This window comes from Sinocyclocheilus rhinocerous, unplaced genomic scaffold (genome assembly GCF_001515625.1).
Source record: "Sinocyclocheilus rhinocerous isolate Xijiao unplaced genomic scaffold, SAMN03320098_v1.1 scaffold1654, whole genome shotgun sequence".
Lineage (NCBI taxonomy): Eukaryota > Metazoa > Chordata > Actinopteri > Cypriniformes > Cyprinidae > Sinocyclocheilus > Sinocyclocheilus rhinocerous.
The window spans coordinates 900,813-922,661 of record NW_015639533.1 but is presented as its reverse complement, the minus strand read 5'-3'; the positions used below and the strand labels follow the sequence as shown (position 1 = coordinate 922,661).

The 21,849-nt window shown below is 37.5% G+C and overlaps 1 protein-coding gene across 1 annotated transcript in view; it reads left to right on the top strand.

Annotated features, from left to right (window-relative positions):
* Positions 1-15,320, top strand: part of LOC107751452 (potassium voltage-gated channel subfamily D member 3-like) — a 25,858-nt gene extending 10,538 nt beyond the window's left edge. The window contains exons 2-5 of the mRNA XM_016567197.1: positions 8,332-8,430; positions 10,652-10,744; positions 12,840-13,072; positions 14,336-15,320. Of these exons, the coding sequence (XP_016422683.1) occupies positions 8,332-8,430; positions 10,652-10,744; positions 12,840-13,072; positions 14,336-14,540 (630 nt within the window). The 3' untranslated portion in view covers positions 14,541-15,320. The remainder of the gene's footprint in view (positions 1-8,331; positions 8,431-10,651; positions 10,745-12,839; positions 13,073-14,335) is intronic.
* Positions 15,321-21,849: the final 6,529 nt, after the last annotated feature.

The window sequence follows — 21,849 nt, the reverse complement described above, 5'->3', positions numbered from 1 at the left end:
GATCTCAATTTGAGACTTCAGGGAAAGGACGTTTTTGTGCACGAACTGTACAGCAACGTGAAAGCGTTCAAGGCCAAACTTGTACTGTTCTCCAGACAGATATCCAGCCGAGATTTCGCTCATTTTCCTACACTGACCGGACTAAGCACACCAATAACACAGTCTTGCATTGAGAGGTACAGCAGCACTTTGATCGACCTGCATGCAGAATTTTCCCACCGCTTCACAGACTTTGCTAAATTTGAGACTGAGCTTGAACTTGTCTCATGCCCCCTATCTTTTGACAGCGAGAAAGCACCGCCAGACACACAACTGGAACTCATCGACATCCAGTGTGACAGTACTTTGAAGGAGAAGTTTCAGACAGCACCAGTTAACCAGTTTTATGCCTCACTGGATGAAAAAAAATTCCCAAACATTAAAAAGCATGCCCAAAGAATGCTTGTTTTATTTGGATCCACATATGTGTGTGAACAAACCTACTCAGTCATGAACTACAACAAGTCCCACCGCAGATCAAATTTAACAAACGGCCACTTGTCAGCTATCCTGAGGATCTCTACATCAAAGATCTGAACGATCTCAATTTGAGACTTCAGGGAAAGGAAGTTTTTGTGCACGAACTGTACAGCAACGTGAAAGCGTTCGAGGCCAAACTTGTACTGTTCTCCAGACAGATATCCAGCTGAGATTTCGCTCATTTTCCTACACTGACCGGACTAAGCACACCAATAACACATTGAGAGGTACAGCAGCACTTTGATCGACCTGCATGCAGAATTTTCCCACCGCTTCACAGACTTTGCTAAATTTGAGACTGAGCTTGAACTTGTCTCATGCCCCCTATCTTTTGACAGCCCACGTTCATATTCGCGCAGCTTGTCAGTAAACAACGGCTCTGTGTAGTTAATGCTGCTCAATGTGAAAGCACGCAGGTGATGGAGATTTACCGCTGATTACAGAACCGGCTTTCTGACAAGATGCGCATTAAATATCGCATGCGATTTATCGTGCAGCCCTACTCCAGACTTTGGCACCCTTGCAAGGAGAGGGGACCAGGCTCATTGTTCACATTAACACACTCATAACCATGACTTGGAAAGTCAAAGACTAAGGTTCTCCTTCAGTTTTTATCAGACATAGTTTTATGATAATTTATATGTACATACTAATAGCAGTGTACATTTGACTCAATAATAGATATTAAATAAGAATTTTTGTTTAATGTGTTAATGTGACAGATGTTTCTGTCAGATAATATATTTTCCATGCATACCTCCACTGTAAATAAAAGTTCTTTTATCAAGGATTTGTTATTTTATCAAGTTTTATGATGATTGATATGTACATACTAATAGCAGTGCAAATTAGATTGTTGTAAATTTGACTCGATAATAGATATTAAATAAGAATTTTTGTTTTGTTCTGTCAGATAATATATGTTCCATGCATACCTCCACTGTAAATAAAAATTATTTTATCAAGGATTTGGCATGCGGCCCTTTCACTTGGTTTGCAAAACTTGATGTGGCCCTCTGGTCTAAAAAGTTTGCCCACCTCTGTGCTAGAGCATTTAAAAGCAGGATTCAAGTAAGAAATGTCTTCTTATTAAAGCTATAGATGTTATTCAGTCCAGAGAAGTGAGTTATTTTCTGCTTTTATTTTATTGTTTGGCTGTAAAGAATCAGTCCACTGAAGGCGAGCGTAGTGAGAACCCATGTGCAGTTTTATTTACCAGATGTGATCCAAACATCCAAACAATAAACGAATATCGCGGTACTTTGATGCCACACGTGACAGTGACGAAGCGTCGGCGCCAGTTCAAGTCGGACAAAATTTCTAACCGACATGCACTGCTTCAAGTCAGCCGCCGAATGGTTTGCGCGGCGCCGCATGAAGTCGAACGCACCTATCCAAAACACCACATTACATTGGGTCATATTAACAGCATAGACAGCAGTATAGGTAAGCTATATTCTATTACGCTGCTGTCACTTAATGCACAGATCTAACATAAACATGTGATTTATTTATTTTCCAACAGTTTAACTTCACAAACATAACCTAATGTGTATTTGTAACTTACGCGTGTTTTTAACAAACAGAGAAAGAGAACTTTGTTTAGTGCTTACATGCCGTGTGACAGCCGCTTTCTGTGCGTGTGCCTCGGATGTGTGCGCTCAGAAAACCGTACATCAGGAGCTTAAACTGATATGGCTTTAAAACGCATATTTTCAGCACGATAGACATAATCAAAACCAAACAGATGTTTTTTGACAGAGTATCTGAGGTAAGAGCTGTAAAGGCACAGCCCTATTCTGGAAAAGGGGGAAAGGAGCAGCAGCTCATTTGCATTTAAAGAGACATACACGAAAACAGCGTGTTTCTGCTTCCACTCAAAACAGGCATTTTCAAAATTATATAATAAATTATCTATGGGACATTTTGAGCTGAAACTTCAGACACATTCTGGGGACACGTGAGATTTATATCTTGTAAAAAAGGGCATAATAGTTGTCCTTTAATATAACTATAATATTCATTCAAGTTCAATTAACATGCAATTAAGTGTCTGAAAACATTATATTCAGTTTGCACACAAGTATATTCCTTTAAAGCATATTAGCATATTAAAAGTAATTTAAAAGCGTGCTAAGCAGGGCCCTTATTTTTCAAAAGGGAAGGAACACCATCTACCTGGACTAACATATTGTCCACCCAATCAAATCTACCAGAATAGCAATAGCTTGGAAATAAAATGGAACTGCATTTTATGGCCCATTTTTATGTTTCTGTTGAATACATGGTGTGAAAAATGTATTTTTATTTAAATAGGAACACTTTGAGATGATTACAGTGAATTGAAATTGGTCACGGACCACAAATTTGCCTCATAAAGCTGTTCGCTTCATAATATTCCTGATTAAATTAGAGAGCAGACTTCTGGCCTCACCACTGCCACGAGGTGTGTCACAGTGGGCTTTATGTGTATAACTGAAATGTAATCTGTGAATTTGCTGCTGCTTTGTTTGGCCTATCTGATCTCAGCACAGTGCGGTTAGCTTTGGCCTAGTGCTGAACAACAGTTCTCAGCAGCGATATTCTGTGTCACATTGATAAAGAACCTCAGCATTACTGCGGCCGTTCCCCATCTCACGTTCTGAAGGGGCAGATCCCCAGGAAAAATGTTCCTCATTTTTTTCCACGATAGCCGAAAATTGTTGCAGCATTTGTTGGAAACACAAACGGTCTCAGAGGCCCAAACGGATTCCATTATGTGATGGCAATCTCCTGCGAAAAGAGCAGAGTTAGCACTCCACTCACCCAGGGACGCGTGTGTGTGTTTGTGTGTGAGGGTTTTAATGATGGTGTATGTTCTTTCAATCGGTGTTCAAGTGTGTGTGAGAAATTAATGAACATCAGAATACCAGTTTGATCTCAGCGAGGTCTCTGATGCAACTGAGACACAATTTGTTCCTCTTCAATAATTTAAAAATGCACACACGCATACAAACACTCTTTGGGAAGAAATGTATTTGTGAACCCGCATCCGAGAAAGAGCAGCCAATTGGCCTAGATCAATTGTGGTGGGTAAACCGATGACCCCTAACGGTGGACAAGAGGTGGTGTTATTCACAACATACTGTGACTATAGGTGTCCAAAACACTGTTAGTCTCCCTCTGAGTGTTTTGCTGTTATACCCATGGAGCTGATATCCAGCATTTAGCTGTGCTATTAACAGTCCAGGCCATGAACACTTACCACCTGTGTGTGAAGGTGACAAGCTCCATGAACAAGAAAATCAAGTTACATGGTCCTATTACACACCTGATAGGGGGCCACACAAAAGCCTCTTTGTGCTTGAGAGAATGAAAACACAGCTAGATTATTAAAACACTAATACTACACTGCAGGAAATAAAAAAATAATCATTTTTATCATCTTCTCCAAGACATTCTTAAAGGAATAGTTCACCCAAAAATTTAATTCACTCACCCTCATGTTGTTTCAAACCGATATGAGTTTCTTTCTTCGGTTGAACACTAAAGAAGATATATTTTGAAGAATAAACAACTATAAGCAACTATAATTCTTCAAAATATATTTTGTGTCCAGCAAAAGAAATAAACTCAGGCTTGGAATAACCTAAAGGTGAGTAAATGATCACAGAATTTTCATTTTGGGTGAACTATTCCTTAAAAACAATATATATTTATATTTACATAGAAGATATACGTGTGTGTGTGTGTGTGTGTGTGTGGGTGTGTGTGTACAGAATAAATAATATCTCAGATTATATGTAATATTCTATTTTATCCTCCATAATTTAGCTTTAAATCTAGTTTTTTCCCCTTTTCCTTTTAAGAATGTTTAGATATTTTTACTAATTATTGTTGCCTGACAAATGATAAGATTTCTTTTTTTAGCTGCACATTTTTTTATTGCTTTACGTATAAACCTTGTTAAAGTTTGTTAGATTTATTTAAAAAATAATAATCTTAAAGATATATTAATCAAATTAATTACATATATTATATTTTATATTATCCTGCATAATTTGGCTTGAAGTTAATTGTTAATTTTCTCTTTATTTAAATTTAAGAATGTTTGAATACTTTTACAAATTATTCCTGCCTGGAGATTACTGGCAGCAGCGATAGATGCTATTTACACTATGTAAAAATAGCAGTATTTTCTTTGCAATATTAGGCCATATCCACACGAAGCCAGAGCTTTCCCCATCCGATCTTTTTTTTTTCCCTCGTCTCAAGAAATATCTGCGTACACACGAAACCGACTCAAAACAATGTAGTATACATGCCAGACCAGTATGTGGCGCTGTTATTCTGCCACAGAGATACACTACAAACGGAGAAGAGGACGACTTGGAGCATGCGCATAAACCTTGCGCTCTGTATACAAACCCAACACAAGAAAATTAACATGGAATAATACATTTATTAATCTTAATGTTAGTTAATAAAAAGACAATCATTCAGTGTTTGTTCATGTTCTTGTTGCCATTACGCGAAGTAGCAATGCAACCCTCTACATTGCGAGTAAATCACTCGCATATGCGACTAAATCTTACTCTGGGCGACTAAATAATATCTAACATTAGCCATTGGCTAATAAATTCTTAGATTTTACACGCCAGTATGTGTGTGAGAGGCGTTCAAAACAGATTTTCACTCGATAAACACGCTGACTGAGCGCTTGAGAGTTTCACTCTCCGTCAAGCGATCTGTACTATTTGGATGCACTCAATGGATCATGTCATGTACTCAATGGATACGCAGTATGTAGCACGCAGCGCACCTGTATTTGACGTACCGTAAACTAGTGTGAAGGCGCACGACTCGCCGTCGCTTTAACTGCTGTGTTTCTCACACATGCAAAGAGAGAGAGCGAGAGTCTTGCATACCACGCTGAATCGACGCGCTACATGTAAACCATATTCTTTGTTGTATTTTCCTGTCAAAATAACAGAGTTCATTTAGAATTATTCAGCTTTTAAGAACAAGCAGAAGATATGCCGGTTTCTCGGCAGTGGGCGGAGCTAATGCACAAACAGCTCTTGTTGGCTGGCGCTCATCTATTACCGTCCCTGTTTTGATTTCAGCAAATCAGTTCGAGCGAACGCTGACAACGTGATTAATATTCATGAACCCAGCAGATAATAATAGTAGTAGTAGTAGTATCTTTTAATAATAATTACTATTACCTATGACCAACAATATCTTAAACACCACCACCAGTCCTAAGTTCAGTTAAAATTACAAATATGCATTCATCCATGGTTACCAAGTTTTAGTTCTAATCAATAGTTCTATCATTTTAATAGTGCTTAATAATCATAATATAATAATCATAATATAATGCTTGATTGGCTGAAGTTATGAACTAAATGATTTTTATTTCTATAAAAAATCAAAACGACGGTGGGGGTCGTTGACGCGGTGGGCAAGTGACGTAACCGGTATTGTGGCTTAACACCGGTATCACCGTCAATACCGTCTATCGCGGCAAGCCTAGTGGAATCATGTATGTGTGTGTGTGTGTGTGTGTGTGTGCGTGTGTGTACCTACTTAACCATATTTTGGGGCCAAATTTGTACCCAAAAGTGAGCAAAGCCTGACAAAATCGGCAAAAACCTCAATTTGTGGATGTCCTCATTTGTAAAACTGTTAAAATAAAGTAAACAAAGTTTTTTTTTACTTTTGAAATTGTAAAAATGCAGAAAGTTTTCTGTGAGGGGTAGGGGTGGGTTTAGGTTAAAAAGTGTATAACTATCTGTATATAAAAACAATAGAAGTCTATGTAATGTCCCCATTTAGATAGCTAAATAAACGCGCGCGCGCGTGTGTGTGTGTGTGTGTAAAATAGTATATCAGTCTCGCGAGTAAACAAAAAAATTTACTAGCCAATGGCGATTATATTGCCAAGGTGTGCGTAGAGGGTTGAATGTATGACTAGGGTTGAGACATGGGGTGATGACATCATCGTTTCACAAAATATACGGATTGGCTGTTCACATGAAAACCCAAGGGTGTCGTTTTCAGATTTATCCACTCTGGGACCCCGTTTAAAAAAAATAGCAGTTTCAGGCTCCCAAAACACTGGATCGGTCTGGATAAAACAGCATTACGAAACAAAATTTTTACGTATACAGCTAAATGCATCTTCGTGTGGGGCCTTAGTTAGATGCTATTTATACTATTTAGTGCAAGTGGCAGATATTTGCACCTCAGTATTAAAGTACATTATAAAAGTAATAACGTATTGAGTGTAAATTATCTTCTTTATTAAACTTATTAAATGGATGCCACCTTCTTTGGACAATAAAGCCCTCCCTACACCTACCCCTAAACCATAAACACCCGTGAGGCACTTTATTTTCCACTTTTCGATTACTTCCTTCATTTTATTGAAAATAAATGCCTTTCCGATCTGATACGTGATGTGAAAAGGGAGAAGAACGAGTTTGGCAAAAGGCGGATTCGAACTCGGGTCGATCGCGTCAAAAAGTCTCTACTATGCGTTTTACTACCTACACCACTAGAGCTATTGTTTAAAATGCGTCTTTTGTAATGTTGTCTAGCCCAACCACACGTTGGTGGGCAGAGCTAGTGTAAATAGTGTAAATATGAAGGAGCAACACAATCCACTGGGACCTGAATAAATTAAAGACTTAAATGGGCTCTTTTAACTTAACCTATAAATACCCAAGAAACCAACCACATTAACTTAGCAACTGCAAATTAATTCACTAAAATCCAGTCAGAACACCTTAGTGACCGCAAAGAAACACCCACGACACCCTAATACATTCACAAAAAAAAAATCTAGTGTATACATCATATTTATTAATGCTTTGCCAACATAAACCCTTTTTATCATGTCAATAAAGCTTCTTACATCTTAAGGGAACCGAAACGAAAGAGAGAATCAGTTTTACACAATCCACTGGGACCTGAATAAATTAAAGACTTAAATGGGCTCTTTTAACTTAACCTATAAATACCCAAGAAACCAACCACATTAACTTAGCAACTGCAAATTAATTCACTAAAATCCAGTCAGAACACCTTAGTGACCACAAAGAAACACCCACAACACCCTAATACATTCACAAAAAAAAAAATCTAGTGTATACATCATATTTATTAATGCTTTGCCAACATAAACCCTTTTTATCATGTCAATAAAGCTTCTTACATCTTAAGGGAACCGAAACGAAAGAGAGAATCAGTTTTCTATGAGATGACGAGAGAATGAGAGTGCAAATCAGATCATTTGATGCCTTTGGATCTGAGGAGATTAAAATACTCTCATTCATTGTAAATATTAAAATTTGATGTTCCACAGAGGATTTGACTGCTGGTTTTCCACCAATCATCCATGCTGTGCCTATAAAAATGACATAGACTGAGGGAATGCGAACCGCTGCTCTATCATTTATCGTTACACAGCTGCTCTAACCGTAATTCAGTATTACACAAGACGTTTACTGTAATTAACCATTACACAGCTGCGTTTCTCTAAATTACCATTCTTTTATGCTTTGTAGAGCGAGCAAGCAACCGCTTTCTTCTCCCCTGATCTGTGCACATTTTCACTGCATGGCTGTCAAGAATTGGTTCAGTAGTTGTTTGAAGCCACTTGCATTTTTCATCATCTCATGACGGACAGCAATCTATGTGAAAATCCATTTTGTCTCTTAAAGTACTTTGATCTGAATGGCTCTTTCAACAGGGATCAGATTGAAACTCAGACCTTTGTGATGTGGACTGAGTTGTAACTTCCTTTGTGTATGTATGTGTTGACAGAAAGCCCGACTGGCCCGAATGAGAATTTCCAAGTGTGGCAGCTCTAGCGCCTTCCTGCATAGCAAACGAAATGGGCTCAACCAATCACTGGAGCTAACGGTGAGAAGCACACACATTGTTTCACAAATACAAACACACACACACATTCATGCAACTTCCTTTGTGTATGTATGTGTTGACAGAAAGCCCGACTGGCCCGAATGAGAATTTCCAAGTGTGGCAGCTCTAGCGCCTTCCTGCATAGCAAACGAAATGGGCTCAACCAATCACTGGAGCTAACGGTGAGAAGCACACACTCACACACATTGTTTCACAAATACAAACACACACACACATTCATGCTAATTTTTTCCCATATTTTGTTTCTGTTTGACTTCTGGTGGCTTCTTTTTTATTTGCCATACATTATGCATGGTTTTCAACAGGAACTCCTGCAGACAGTGTTTTAGCGCAGAGATAAAAGTGTCAGGTTGTTTTGCTTTAAAAGTGTTTAAAGCTAGAGATTCACATGGGGTGATCCAATTTTCAGCACTTAAGAGCGATTATGAGCTTTTCATGTTTGCATATTTGCATAAACATCAGCTCAATTAACTCAATGTCATCCAATTTATCAAGACAGAGTGATGAACTGATGTGAAAATGTCTTAATGTGTTGCTTGCTAAACACCCTCATTAGTGAGTAGGCTGTGAGCATATGTGTGTGAAAGGGAGATCTGGTCTTTATTACTGTGGTTGTTTGAAGGTGTCCAGCTCCTGTAAAATGCCTTCCTGGAAAAAAAAGGAGCGATTCTCTGAATGCGTCGAATTCATTTGAGGAACGAGGAACATGCTGAGATTGAACAGCGAGTACAGAGACAGATTGCAGGCCACTCCAAAGAGAGCTAACCAGTTTCACAGAACGTCCTCAGAGAGGTCCAGAGAGTGAAGCAGAAGGGAACCGGACAAAACTGAGCTTCATTATGGAGTCTAAGAGGCCTCCAAACTGTTTTAACAGCGTTAAAATATGTGCTTAATACTGAATATTAATTTTAAAAAATGTATATAAAAATATGCTTAATACTGGATATAATTATTAAAAAAACAAACTCCCAAAACTTTTAAATGGTAACATAAATTTTAATACTAAATACTACTTAATTTATTTTTACGTTTACATTTGGCAGATGCTTTTATCCAATTTATCCAACAACAAAAGAGACTCCTGCTATAAAAACATGAATTAATGCAATTAACATTAGACTAATAATAGTCTACTGAGGCTGGATCAGATCAAGGTAACATATTAAAAAAAATTGAGAAAGGGCAATAAAGTGATTAATTTTGCACACATACATCAATAGACTCCAAATATATAAACAGTAAAAAAGTCAATATCAACAGAAAAAATGAGGGTTAAAAATCCACATCAGGTTTTTCCTCTCCAAAAAACAGGCTCTTCCTCTCCAAAAAACAGGCTCCTGTGGGTGAATCACACAAGAACACTCAAAATGGTGGAAAATGTGCTTATGTGGGCTTCGTCTTCTTGATTTCTTGAAGTCCTTTGATTTTGGGGTTAATTTGAGGTTTCTTAATGTGATTCACCCAAGAGTGGTCCGACTTTGCATCAAACTGAAGAAGCTGCTTCTAGGTTAGCCTGTCTGAATAGCTCATATATACCACGCAGATCACATGCAAACATGCAGTCTGCTCAGAATAAGAGTACTCGGGGTATGTTACTGTAAGATGCCTAATTTTGCTCTCTCTTCATTTCTATCAATATCTTTCTTTTTCCTTCTGTCTCTCTCTCTCCTCCCACACATCTCTCACTGACTCACTCATGTTATTTTGGTGCTCGCGTTGTGTTAAGACGATGTGGAAATGGTGAAAATGTGGAGCAGTGTATGTGCGTTCAGCCGGAGGGCCCAGTACACGAGCACAAGCTCCCAGGCAAAAGCTCTACAATAAAAGAGACAGATATGTGGAGTTTTAGTAACTGTACCAATGGATTTGTGAAACAGGAAAGTGGAATCACTCTGATTCGCCCAATCCTCTGAGGCTCCTCATCCTTCCTTTCTCTCAAGCCTTGTTTATTTAAGTTATGGATGATCTATTGTGCTGCTCTGTTATGGATGAAGTTCCTTCCAAAAGCAGTAAACCACTCTCCATGTCTTTCCCTCCCACTCTTACACAACAGCAGCTCCCCTATTACAAGATGAAACCTTCACCACAGGTACTGAGCCAAACAACACACACTCTGTCCCTCTCTCCACTTCATTATTCATGCATGAAATGTGGTGATTCCTTAAAAATTATGTGAATGTCTGTCTGTGTGTTTCTGTAGGGCTCCTTGGAGGAGGACCAACAACTGAAGAAGACCACATCTCTGCTGGAGAGTCAACATCACCATCTTCTGCACTGCCTGGAGAAGACCACGGTCAGTCAGAAGTAGTGGTGGCTGCGTTTGAAACTTTACAAATCCTTTGCTTCGAATCAGTGGTTCAGAATGTGCCTCAAACTCGCCAAGTCACACGATTTCAACAAACGAAGCTTCATAATATTGTTTTGACACTTGGTTTCAAAACATTTCAAAATTCATAGACTTCGCACTAGATGCCATTGACTTGGTAAACCCATTAACAAGTGTCTAGCTGATCTCAGGTCAGTTTTATATGTAGGCTAGGTATTTTTTAAATGACTTTAATGAATTTTAATACTTAAGTGTGTGTAATACAAAAAGGAGAAAGATAGTTAATTGATTCTAATTGCCCTAGTTTGCCAAGCCCTGCCTAATGACAGGCAAAACAAGCACTAGCCTACGCATTAAAAAAAGAACACAAATTTTACAGAACCTTCATATTTAATGGCATTTATCAATTATTCGTAGATTACATTAATAGATTACACTTTAATGGAAACATTTGCCATTGGTTTGTAAAATCTGCAATTATACATGTTTGGTCTGAGTTTTCATTCCATTTAACGTTCCACTGTTTCTTTACAGTGAATCATTTATGCTTCGAAACAGTGAATTTTGCGAAACAACTGGTTCAACTGATTCAGAGTTTCGAAAAGAAAGAATCTCTCTCAAATTAGTCATATCTCAAATTAACACTATTTAAACTAGTTGTATAATTTGTATAACAAGTTTCCAGCCACAAGCAAAGAACAGAAACGTGACGCACCAAAAAACCAACCAATCGGAAATATTCACTGTTTGCTCTCTCTCACAGCGTAAAGCAAGCACATACCTTGTATCTTCATGACATCCGCGATGCTTTTCCAGACGCCATCGTTTTTTGCCTTTCTCTGTGGAACTTGAGGGATTTGTCGTGTGTAATCCAGTGTTTGTCAACTCCCACAATCAATCACACCTCCTCCTATTTTGTTTTATACGAGTAGCGTTATTTCGGTCCAATTATATTTCGGTGTGGGCGGGGCTTTTCGTCGCAACGCCGCAGAAGTGACGTACAAGCGGCTAAATAAATAAACGAACGAACGAATGAATGAATAATAAACCTTTTCATTTTAAAAAAAACAAACAGGCATTATCATTTTATGATAATCGAATAACAATAAATCCAAGCATCATACATTGAAAAAGACATAATAGCCTATAGAAAATAGTCTATCACAAAAAAATGATTTACAAATAATAAATGAAACAAGTAAACGCAAATTATAACAAATTAATTAGGGATTAAGTATTTTTCAGATGCTTTAAGGTTTGAAATAAAATTTTAACATTTTAAATGCTACAATACTTGGAGCCGCTTTAACAAATGTAAATGAATGTAAATGTTAAATTAAAACCATGTCAGTTAAACTATTTATAAATATCATCAAAATATCTTTACACAAAACACAGTTGATATTTAAAAGTAGGTACGACATACACAATGTAGAAAGCACAAAATGCTTTATTGCGTCGTCTAAGACAATAGAAATGTTAAATTAAAACCATGTCAGTTAAACTATTTATAAATATCATCAAAATATCTTTACACAAAACACAAAGTTGATATTTAAAAGTAGGTACGACATACACAATGTAGAAAGCACAAAATGCTTTATTGCGTCATGTCTAAGACAATAGAAAAAAGTTTGTTTTAATAATCTTTCATCAAAATGTAATAATTTTCTCTTCCTCTGCAATTCCCTTTACGTGGACATGAAAAAATATATTAACCAATATTATAGTAGTTTCACACTTTGCCAATTCAATCAAATTAAGTCCCGCCCTACAATAATAACCACTGAATATTCTCTTTAGAGATGCTTTTAATAATACATCCACAAATTCATCTTATGTAACATACAACTGCCATAAAAAGGAACTGATCTGATTCTGATTTGTTCTCATTTGTTATGCATTACTGAAGTAAAAATGCATCAATGTTGTTTCATATTCTCTTTTATATTTAAGGTTTAACATGCTTGCAAAGTCTTTGAAGTAAAGGGAATAAGAGAAAAAGGCTTATGACAGTAAATAAAACATCAGAAAGCAATAATCGTTGTGTTTCTGTGAACAGAATCATGAGTTTGTGGATGAGCGGCTGTATGAACAGGGGTACCTGCAGACAGCACTACAGAACTTCCCATCGCAGAGTCCATCTCTCTCCAGTGAAGAGGGCATCACTGGCACCTGCTGCTCTCGGAGAACCAAGAAGAACATGCAGCCTCTCAGTGCCACACACACACACAACCTGCAGGAGCTCAGCGCATTACACATCCAGTGTGGGGAACAGCAACCACTAAACACCAGGTTAGCACTCATTTTTCATGCACAACATTGTTCAAAGAGTTGATGTTTATTAGAGCTAAAAGACTTCAACTTTTTTATATTATCCACCTTATTATTAGTATTTTTTTACATTAGATCAGGTGCAGCCATTTGTGACTCTAATGTGCAAGTCTTACAGTGTCATCAGCTTCCAGCTATTTTAGCTGTACAAAAACAGTTTGTTATGCTGCTTCATGTTACAAACTGGTATTTGTTATCATATAATTTTAATGTATTATCATAATCATGAACACACAAGTGTATAGCACAAATAGTTTTACAATGGTTATACTTATTCTCCATAGTGGCTAATAAACAGAAGTCTCACTCATTCACAGAAAATAGCTTACTTTTGCATTACAACTAAGGTGAATATAAAGGTCACATGACATGTTACAAAAAAAAACAAATAACCATGCCTTCATCATTTTGCTCCTTCTAAAATGCTTTTTAATGTATAATTTTAATTGTTTACCATTGTCACAGACCCAGACTTTAAACCTTAAACTATGTGAAAATATTAATTTCTAAATTTGAAAAAAAAAACTGACAGTCTAAACAAAGTGTAAAATAAACATAAACCATTTTAATATTATTAAAAAAAAAACAAATAACCATGCCTTCATCATTTTGCTCCTTCTAAAATGCTTTTTAATGTATAATTTTAATTGTTTACCATTGTCACAGACCCAGACTTTAAACCTTATTAAACTATGTGAAAATATTAATTTCTACATTTGAAAAAAAAACTGACAGTCTAAACAAAGTGTAAAATAAACATAAACCATTTTAATATTATTATTAGGGTCTCATGGGGCCCCAAACATAAAATATAAAGTCAATCTCAAGGGTTAAAATTTATATAACTGCATATTTGATGCATCATTTCCAATCAAGCTCTAATTTCTGTCAAATAAGGCAAAATGTGTGTTTATTATTATGTTTATGATTTATGAAATGCTACCTTTGAAATTAACCTTAGCAAATCTAAGGAATCTGCCATTTTATTAACATTTCAAAATGAATAATTTCCACCCACAGATATTTTCAAACAAAATACATAAAAAAATACAGATGACATTTGTTGGTTTAGATTCAAATAAGTGATACATGCATGTCCTCTGTTAGTCCAAGAGACATTTAATAAACAGTTAGCAGCCAAATTAAATAAACAAGAGAGAATGAAAAGAGTTTTAAGACCTCTGTCTTTCTCTCTCTCTCACTCTCTCTCTCTCTCTGTCTCAGTCGTTCCAGTCTCAATCTGATGTCAGATGAATCAGGGAGTCTGAACTGCAAGAGCAGTGGACTGGTTACCACGGCAATCATCAGTATCCCAACCCCTCCCTCAAACAACTCCCGAGCCAGTCCCGACGCTCCGCCCCCTCCCAACCCAGACGCTCCGCCTCTTCCGAACCCTGGCACTGATGTGGTGAAAATCTCTGCGCTGTAGGAGAAAACAGAACTCAGGAAGAGAAACTGATGAGTAGCCTGCCCCCTAGTGGGAGAAGGAGTGCACTGACTCAGACTCTCTGAAAAGAAATAGAAGATCAACAACGATGCCTCTGTGTAAATGAGAGAGAGACGGCGAAAGCAAAGCAGGACAACCATGAGTATTCGATCACTCTGCATCAGGACTGATATAGATGAGGGTGTCACTGCAGTGTCACTGTGCATAAAACATTTCTTCTTCTTTTACCTCTTAGTTTTCTGTTGGGTCATAGCCTACTGTTTTTTTAATTGATTACAGATGGAGACAAGAGGTCAAGCGTTTGCTTTCATCCGTGAGTCTTGTTTGTTTAATATCAGTCCGTTAATCTGTTCCAACATCGCAGACAGCCTCTCAAAGCCTCGGCTTTCTTTATCCCAATTAAGTTGTGATTTGATCTAGAGTAATTCCTAAAGGATAAGAGAAAATCTGCTTTAGGTTTGAGGGAGACCGTATGAGTGTGACAGCGTTTCTTAGACTGTGCTAAGTTTTTATTTTTGGAATATGTGTGATTGGTCAGAATTAGGTCTAACTTGAATGTTTCTGCCCCGTGTGTGTGTGTGTGTGCGTGTGTGTAAGAATTACTGAATTGTCCCTCAAACTCTCAGCCTCTCACACAGTTCGTGCCTCTCAGGGGGAGGAGAGTTTCCTTCTTCTTTAAGCCACTGTCTCTCCCCGAGTCCAAAACGTTGAGCCGACTTTGTAACGTTAGTTGTGACCTATCAGACATTACTATGTAATATAGAACCAAAAACAAAAAGAGAGAGAGAGAGAGAGAGAGAAAGAAACATGAAAGTGTTTTTAAAAACTCTGTGACTACAAGCACAAGGCATCGCTGAGATTTTGTGATTACAATGTGTATCAAGCCTTGGTTTAACTGTGAATATTGTTGATAGAATATTTTGTAATATTTAGCCATTGTTTGGCGAAACCAGAGCAGCTGCCTACCCCGCCCCCTTTTTGTCCACTCCGCCCCTTTATGTCTGCCCCGCCCCTTTCCTCTGTCCACTGCTGGCCTGCTTCCTGTAGTTGTTCTGATCTAAGTGTTATTGTCATTATCGCTCAATGGGTATTTAAAAAATGTGTCTAGTTTGCGTAAAACTACATGGGTAGGAAACTTTTGATGTTTGTGTTTTTCATTAACAGTGAATGTTTTTGTTAACTAGATTTCCAGTCATACGTTGCTGTTAAGAGGAGAAACTGTCAACCGTACGAATCGATTAGAGATATTCTCCACCTCTTTTCTCTCCCTCCTTTTCTGTCTTTGTCCTTATTTGTCAGCCATGTTCACAAGAACGGCATTGCCAATGAGAAAACTTGTGGTCATTAGTGGAAAGTCCCTGTTTCGTCTGTGTCGTTTCACTGCCAGCAATCAACCGCATGATCCCCTGAGCTCCACCTTTTGTACCATAACCCCCGTCCCAGGACTCTAAACCCCACCCATCTCCTTAAACCCCACTCACTTGTGCCTCTTACACCAGCATACATAGAAAGTGCCCCCTCCCTCCCTCCCCTCAGGACGTTATTGCTCCAGGGCCAGTTTTAGTGTTCAGTGCAATGAAACACACACTAGACCTCATATCAATATATTTAATCTTGTTTTGGCCCTTTTTAGATAGAATAAGCCATATTTTCCAGAAAGAAAAATACGATTAAATAATTGCATAACAGATGCATAGCCTATACTTGAACTTTAAAGCCGAAGTGGATGTCCAGTCACACGAACATGAGTTAGACATGACACCAGTATTACAGGGAAAAGCACATAGTGACATTTAGGAATATCAGGGTATCCGGCCCACACCGTTCTTACCAAAATGTTATTTGATGGCCCATGTGTTCATATGATGATTATCTTCCTGTTTGTTGTACATACAATCCATAGCAAATGATCCGATTTTATGGTCCAAATGATGTTTGGTCCCCTTTGTGATTTATTGATTTTCATGTGTACATAATAGATGGGGAAATATGGAAATGATCTAATGTTTAATTAATAGGAGGAGAAGGTGTGGCCAATATATTCTAAATTTTAAGATAATAAATGTTGAGTATTGGATCACCTGTGGTCATTGGCGAGCAGTAATGTGTTGGAGTTTTTCTTTTGCTTTGTCTTTACTTCCAGCCCAGCAGGGGACACTACAGAACCATCATGTAATAGAAGTGACTCTAGAATCCTAACAGCTTTGTAATAATTCATTTGTGCAGTTCCTTCAGATGACAGAATTGGTTGTTTTGAATATATTACCAAGTGGAGATCTGTATGTGCGCATCTACATACCTGTTGAGGGTCTTCTTTCTTCCTCTGTGTGTCTGTGCTTGTTTAACTCTTTTACTCTTTCGCTTCTTCTTTTTTTTTTTTGAGATAGTCTTGTTGTTCTATTCAGCAGATTCCTGTTCACTGTCAGATGTTAAATATTATTTATGATCTTGTCTTGTGTCACAGTTGTGAAACGCCTGATAAATGAATTGTATCTGCCACAAATACACCTGCTGTTTATTCAGTTCCTTCAACAATGCTGAACCACAATCTAACAGCAGCTTAATGATGAAATCACAAACTCATAACAATATTCTGGAGATGAAATAAAGTATAGATATGACATCACAACAAATAAATAAGTCAGGCGGGATACAGAAACAAGCTGCAGCTGGGCCTTTCAGACTCCATCATAAACGTGAATTTATCTGAGCATCTCATATAAATCATTCAATATCAAAGCATCATTTAAAAACATTATTTGCCACAATACCATTTTGTCACTTTGGATTTTGTATTATTAACATTAGCCACATGCAGCTCTGGTAGCATTAATCTGAGAGTTTGAGTTTTATTTTATGTTATTTAGGGGCGGGGGGGGACATTTGTAACAATTACCCTCCATTCTGGACCTACATTATGGGTAGGAAAAACCATTAGGAAAACCTCTTAGGCTTTATTCAAATTATATTTTCATCTAAATCTGTTTATATTTACTTTATATGCTGACTAACATTTTGCAATGCAGTTTAAAGTTTATAGATTCATAGAAGATTGATATTCGTTTACTTAAGATTTAAATGATTGTGTTCTTAAGGTTATCAAGCCTTGTAAATCAGAAACCCTAAAAGCGATACTTCACCCAAAAATGACAATTCTGTCATCATTTACTCACCCTCATGTCATTCCAAAACTGTATGACTTTCCTTCTTCTGTGGAAAAAGAAGATATTTTGAAGATTATGTTGGTAACCATACATTTTTGATTACCATTAACCTACATTCTTCTAGGGAAAAAAACAGTGAAGACATTTCTCTAAATATTTTATCCATGGGGTGAGTTGATGATCAAACTTTCATTTTCGGGTCAACTATCCATTTATAAGCTACGTTTCATTTATCTTGCCTTTAAGTAACACTTTATATTAAAAACTGATCAAGTTGATAAAGTAGTCACAGATTATGTGGTGCTTAAAGGTGCAATGTGTAATATTTACAATGATCTATTGACAGAAATGCAATATAATATACATAACTGTGTTTTCAGATGTGTATAAAGACCTTACTTAATTAACCGTTATGTTTTTATTACCTTAGATTGAGCAATTTCTATCTACATACACCGCGGGTCCCCTTACATGGAAGTCGCCACCATGTTTCTACAGTAGCCCTAAACGGACAAACTGCTCTACAGAGCGTTTCCTCACTTTGTTGTTATTTCCAATAAAACACTGACACAATGATAAACAAGTACATTAACATTCGCAAAAACATCGATTTATTGAATGATTAAGTAAATATAATTCCTTAATTTACCTTTGTAAAGAAATCTCATTGCTCTCTGCTGTCTTTACCGACATCTTTACCTGTGTAGGCCACCGTAGCTTCTCTAAAGGGAGGGGTGAGCGGGGGACTGAGTCGTTGGTTGCAATTCGCAACCTCACCACTAGATGCCGCTAAAATTTACACACTGCACCTTTAACATATAAGTATGTACATTCAAATTATAGTCTACCTATTAGTTTTACTACACATCTCACTAACATTACAAATTAATCACCTGTATCACGATAAATAAAAAAAAAACAACAACACATATTTGAAGTTGCTTCTGTCCATCAGTCAGCTGTTTTTGATGAGTGTGTTGGGCAGGAGTTTGAGGAGTTGTGAGCGCAGCTGTCGATGGAGCAGCGTGTAAATGAGCGGCTCCACTGCTGCAGGAACACACGTCACAACCAGCGCACACGTGCGCAGCTCGCGCAGCAGCCAGCGCTACAAAACACAGACCGATGGACACAGTGAATGAACAAGAAAATGTTCTCAGTTCTCTCTTTCTCACACACACACACATAATCAAATGGATTTAAAAGAAAGAGAAAATATTACAGAGAGCTCCAAAATGTGAAAAAGCTTACATTTAAAAAAACAATTCCTAATGAAAATTATATTTTTAGAGTAGCTAAGAATTTCAGACAGAACCTGAAAATATTGGACAGTTCGACTTCTTTGAAATACTTATGTTTTCTAATTAAATCTTTTTAGGGAAACTATATTATTTAGCATAACAACAAGTCATGTCAACAGTCAAGTCACCTTTATTTTAAGGAAAAATTTTAAATCAACCAATCACTCAAAATGTGGACAAGTGAACTTCATCCGTATAGGATAATCTTAAACAGTTTTATTCGGGGTAACAATTTCATCCCAAATAAATAAACACACACATATAGATAGATAGATAGATAGATAGAGAGAGAGAGAGAGAGAGAGACGCACTAACCCCCCCCCCCGTTATAAAAAAACAAACAAAGTGGGCTCCCCCAAAGTCCACGGTATAGTTCGAACACTGGCTATATCTATATATCTATACAGATATATACACATCTAAATACATATAGGCTACAGCTAAATAAATAAGCGTTCCATTGATGTATGGTTTGTTATGACATGACGATATTTGGCTGAGATACAACTATTTGTCTGGAATCTGAGGGTGCAAAAAAATCTAAATATTGAGAAAATCGCCTTTAAAGTTGTCTACTACTAATGATTTTTGGCATAAAATAAAAATCGATGATTTTGACCCATACAATGTATTGTTGGCTATTGCTACAAATATACCCGTGCTACTTATGACTGCTTTTGTGCTCCACATATAGCCTATATCCTGTGGCCTATATAAATGAATGTGGACAATTTAACTTTTAGTAGGCCTATCCGTTATTAATAAAAGTTTTTATTTATTTTCTAAGACTAACTAACAAGAAAGCAGACAAATAAATAAATAGGCCTAAGCAAATAAAAAAAGTAAAAAAAAGTAGCCTAGTTTTGTCATGAGATAAAAAAATTTAAAAAAAGAAGTTCTCACTTGATTCTGTCTGAAGTCCTCGTACATGTTCAGCACGAGGATGATAAACAGCGGAGCCCAGAACACAGTGGCTGTGATGATGATGTAGCCAAATCTCTTCGCCACGCGGCCCTCGAGCCTCTTCTTGCCCAGCTCGCGGGCCGCTGGGGTCAGAAAACACACCGCACCCGCGATGCGCTGATTCTCTGCGCTTCTCAACAGATCTGTGACAGAGGCGCTGTGGGATTTCTGCGGGAGCGCGGCTGCTGAAGACGCCTCGCGGTCCCAACGAGGAAGATGCTTTCCAAAGTAAGGTCTAAACTGAACACCTGTGTCAGTGATTTTGTTGGTATGCTGTCTCACAACAGAAAAGATGCGGAAATAGTGAATGATTATCAGTATCAGAGACAAGCCCCAGATGGGAAACAGCACGTACACACCAAAGGGGTCCGTGCGTGACCCTGGCGATTTCTGTAAATGCTGGCACATCACGTAACAGGAATTATCACACATAACCAGAGACAGAACTGCAATGAAAATCCCACAAACCCAGATGAACAATATCCATATCCCCATTTTCTCGGTCCTCTTCTTGAAGGGAAAGGCGATGGCCAAGAATCTCTCCACACTTATGAGCACGAGTGTCAGAAACTGCACACAGCTGCACAGAGAGAAAGTGAACTGCTGAATGCAACACGGCAAATGTCCAACCGAATCTCCTACGATTAAAGACAACAAAAACACCGGTGAATCTAAACAACATCTGAAAAGAGACACAGCGGATAAATTCAGAAGCAACGCGTTGTTGGATGTCTGCAAACTTTTGCTTCTGAGAACAGCGCAGAAAACCAGCACGTTTCCTGAGGTTCCGATTAAAAACGTCAAACTAAGGAGAAATGAATTAAAGATCAGAAAGCGCGTGCTGGATGGTTCATTCCAGTATGTTGGGGTCACAGGTGTTATATTTCCCATCGCATAAACCTGCGTATGACTCAACAATTACATGTCTGACTGCCCTGCATGTTCGTTACAGTTGCAGTTTGGGGGTTGAACTGGTTTAAGACTCTTCTGACCCCCACCCCACTTATTCCCCCATCTCATCAGCAATAATTTCACATAAAGCAACAATTTGCACAAGAGCACGTGAGGCTGTTATGAGATATGAGGGTCTTGTATTACTCACAAGGGGTTTGTCTTCGAAAAAATGGCCGGTTCACGTTATTTTATTACACGGCTACTTACTAAAAAAATACATAAACACTTTTTTTTTTAAAACTCTTCATTTGAGTTGAAATTATGTGAGGAAAACCCTTTTCCAAAAACGCTGAACTAGACCGACTGACAAATTACTCATCTGCTTACCAAATAAATAAATGAACATAAAAGACTAATTTGAGTTGACATAAATATTTAATGGTTAAATTATTTTATAAGTTTACAAGAGAGACCGCACGGAGACAGAACGCGCCCATCTCATCAGCAATAATTTCACATAAAGCAACAATTTGCACAAGAGCACGTGAGGCTGTTATGAGATATGAGGGTCTTGTATTACTCACAAGGGGTTTGTCTTCGAAAAAATGGCCGGTTCACGTTATTTTATTACACGGCTACTTACTAAAAAAATACATAAACACTTTTTTTTAAAAAACTCTTCATTTGAGTTGAAATTATGTGAGAGGAAAACCCTTTTCCAAAAACGCTGAACTAGACCGACTGACAAATTACTCATCTGCTTACCAAATAAATAAATGAACATAAAAGACTAATTTGAGTTGACATAAATATTTAATGGTTAAATTATTTTATAAGTTTACAAGAGAGACCGCACGGAGACAGAACGCGAACACAATATATTTGGGGAAAAATAGGCCTAAGAGGACTACCTTGGTCATTATTCTTTCAAACATTTATTTAAACATGTTTATTATACATAACATTTTTCTT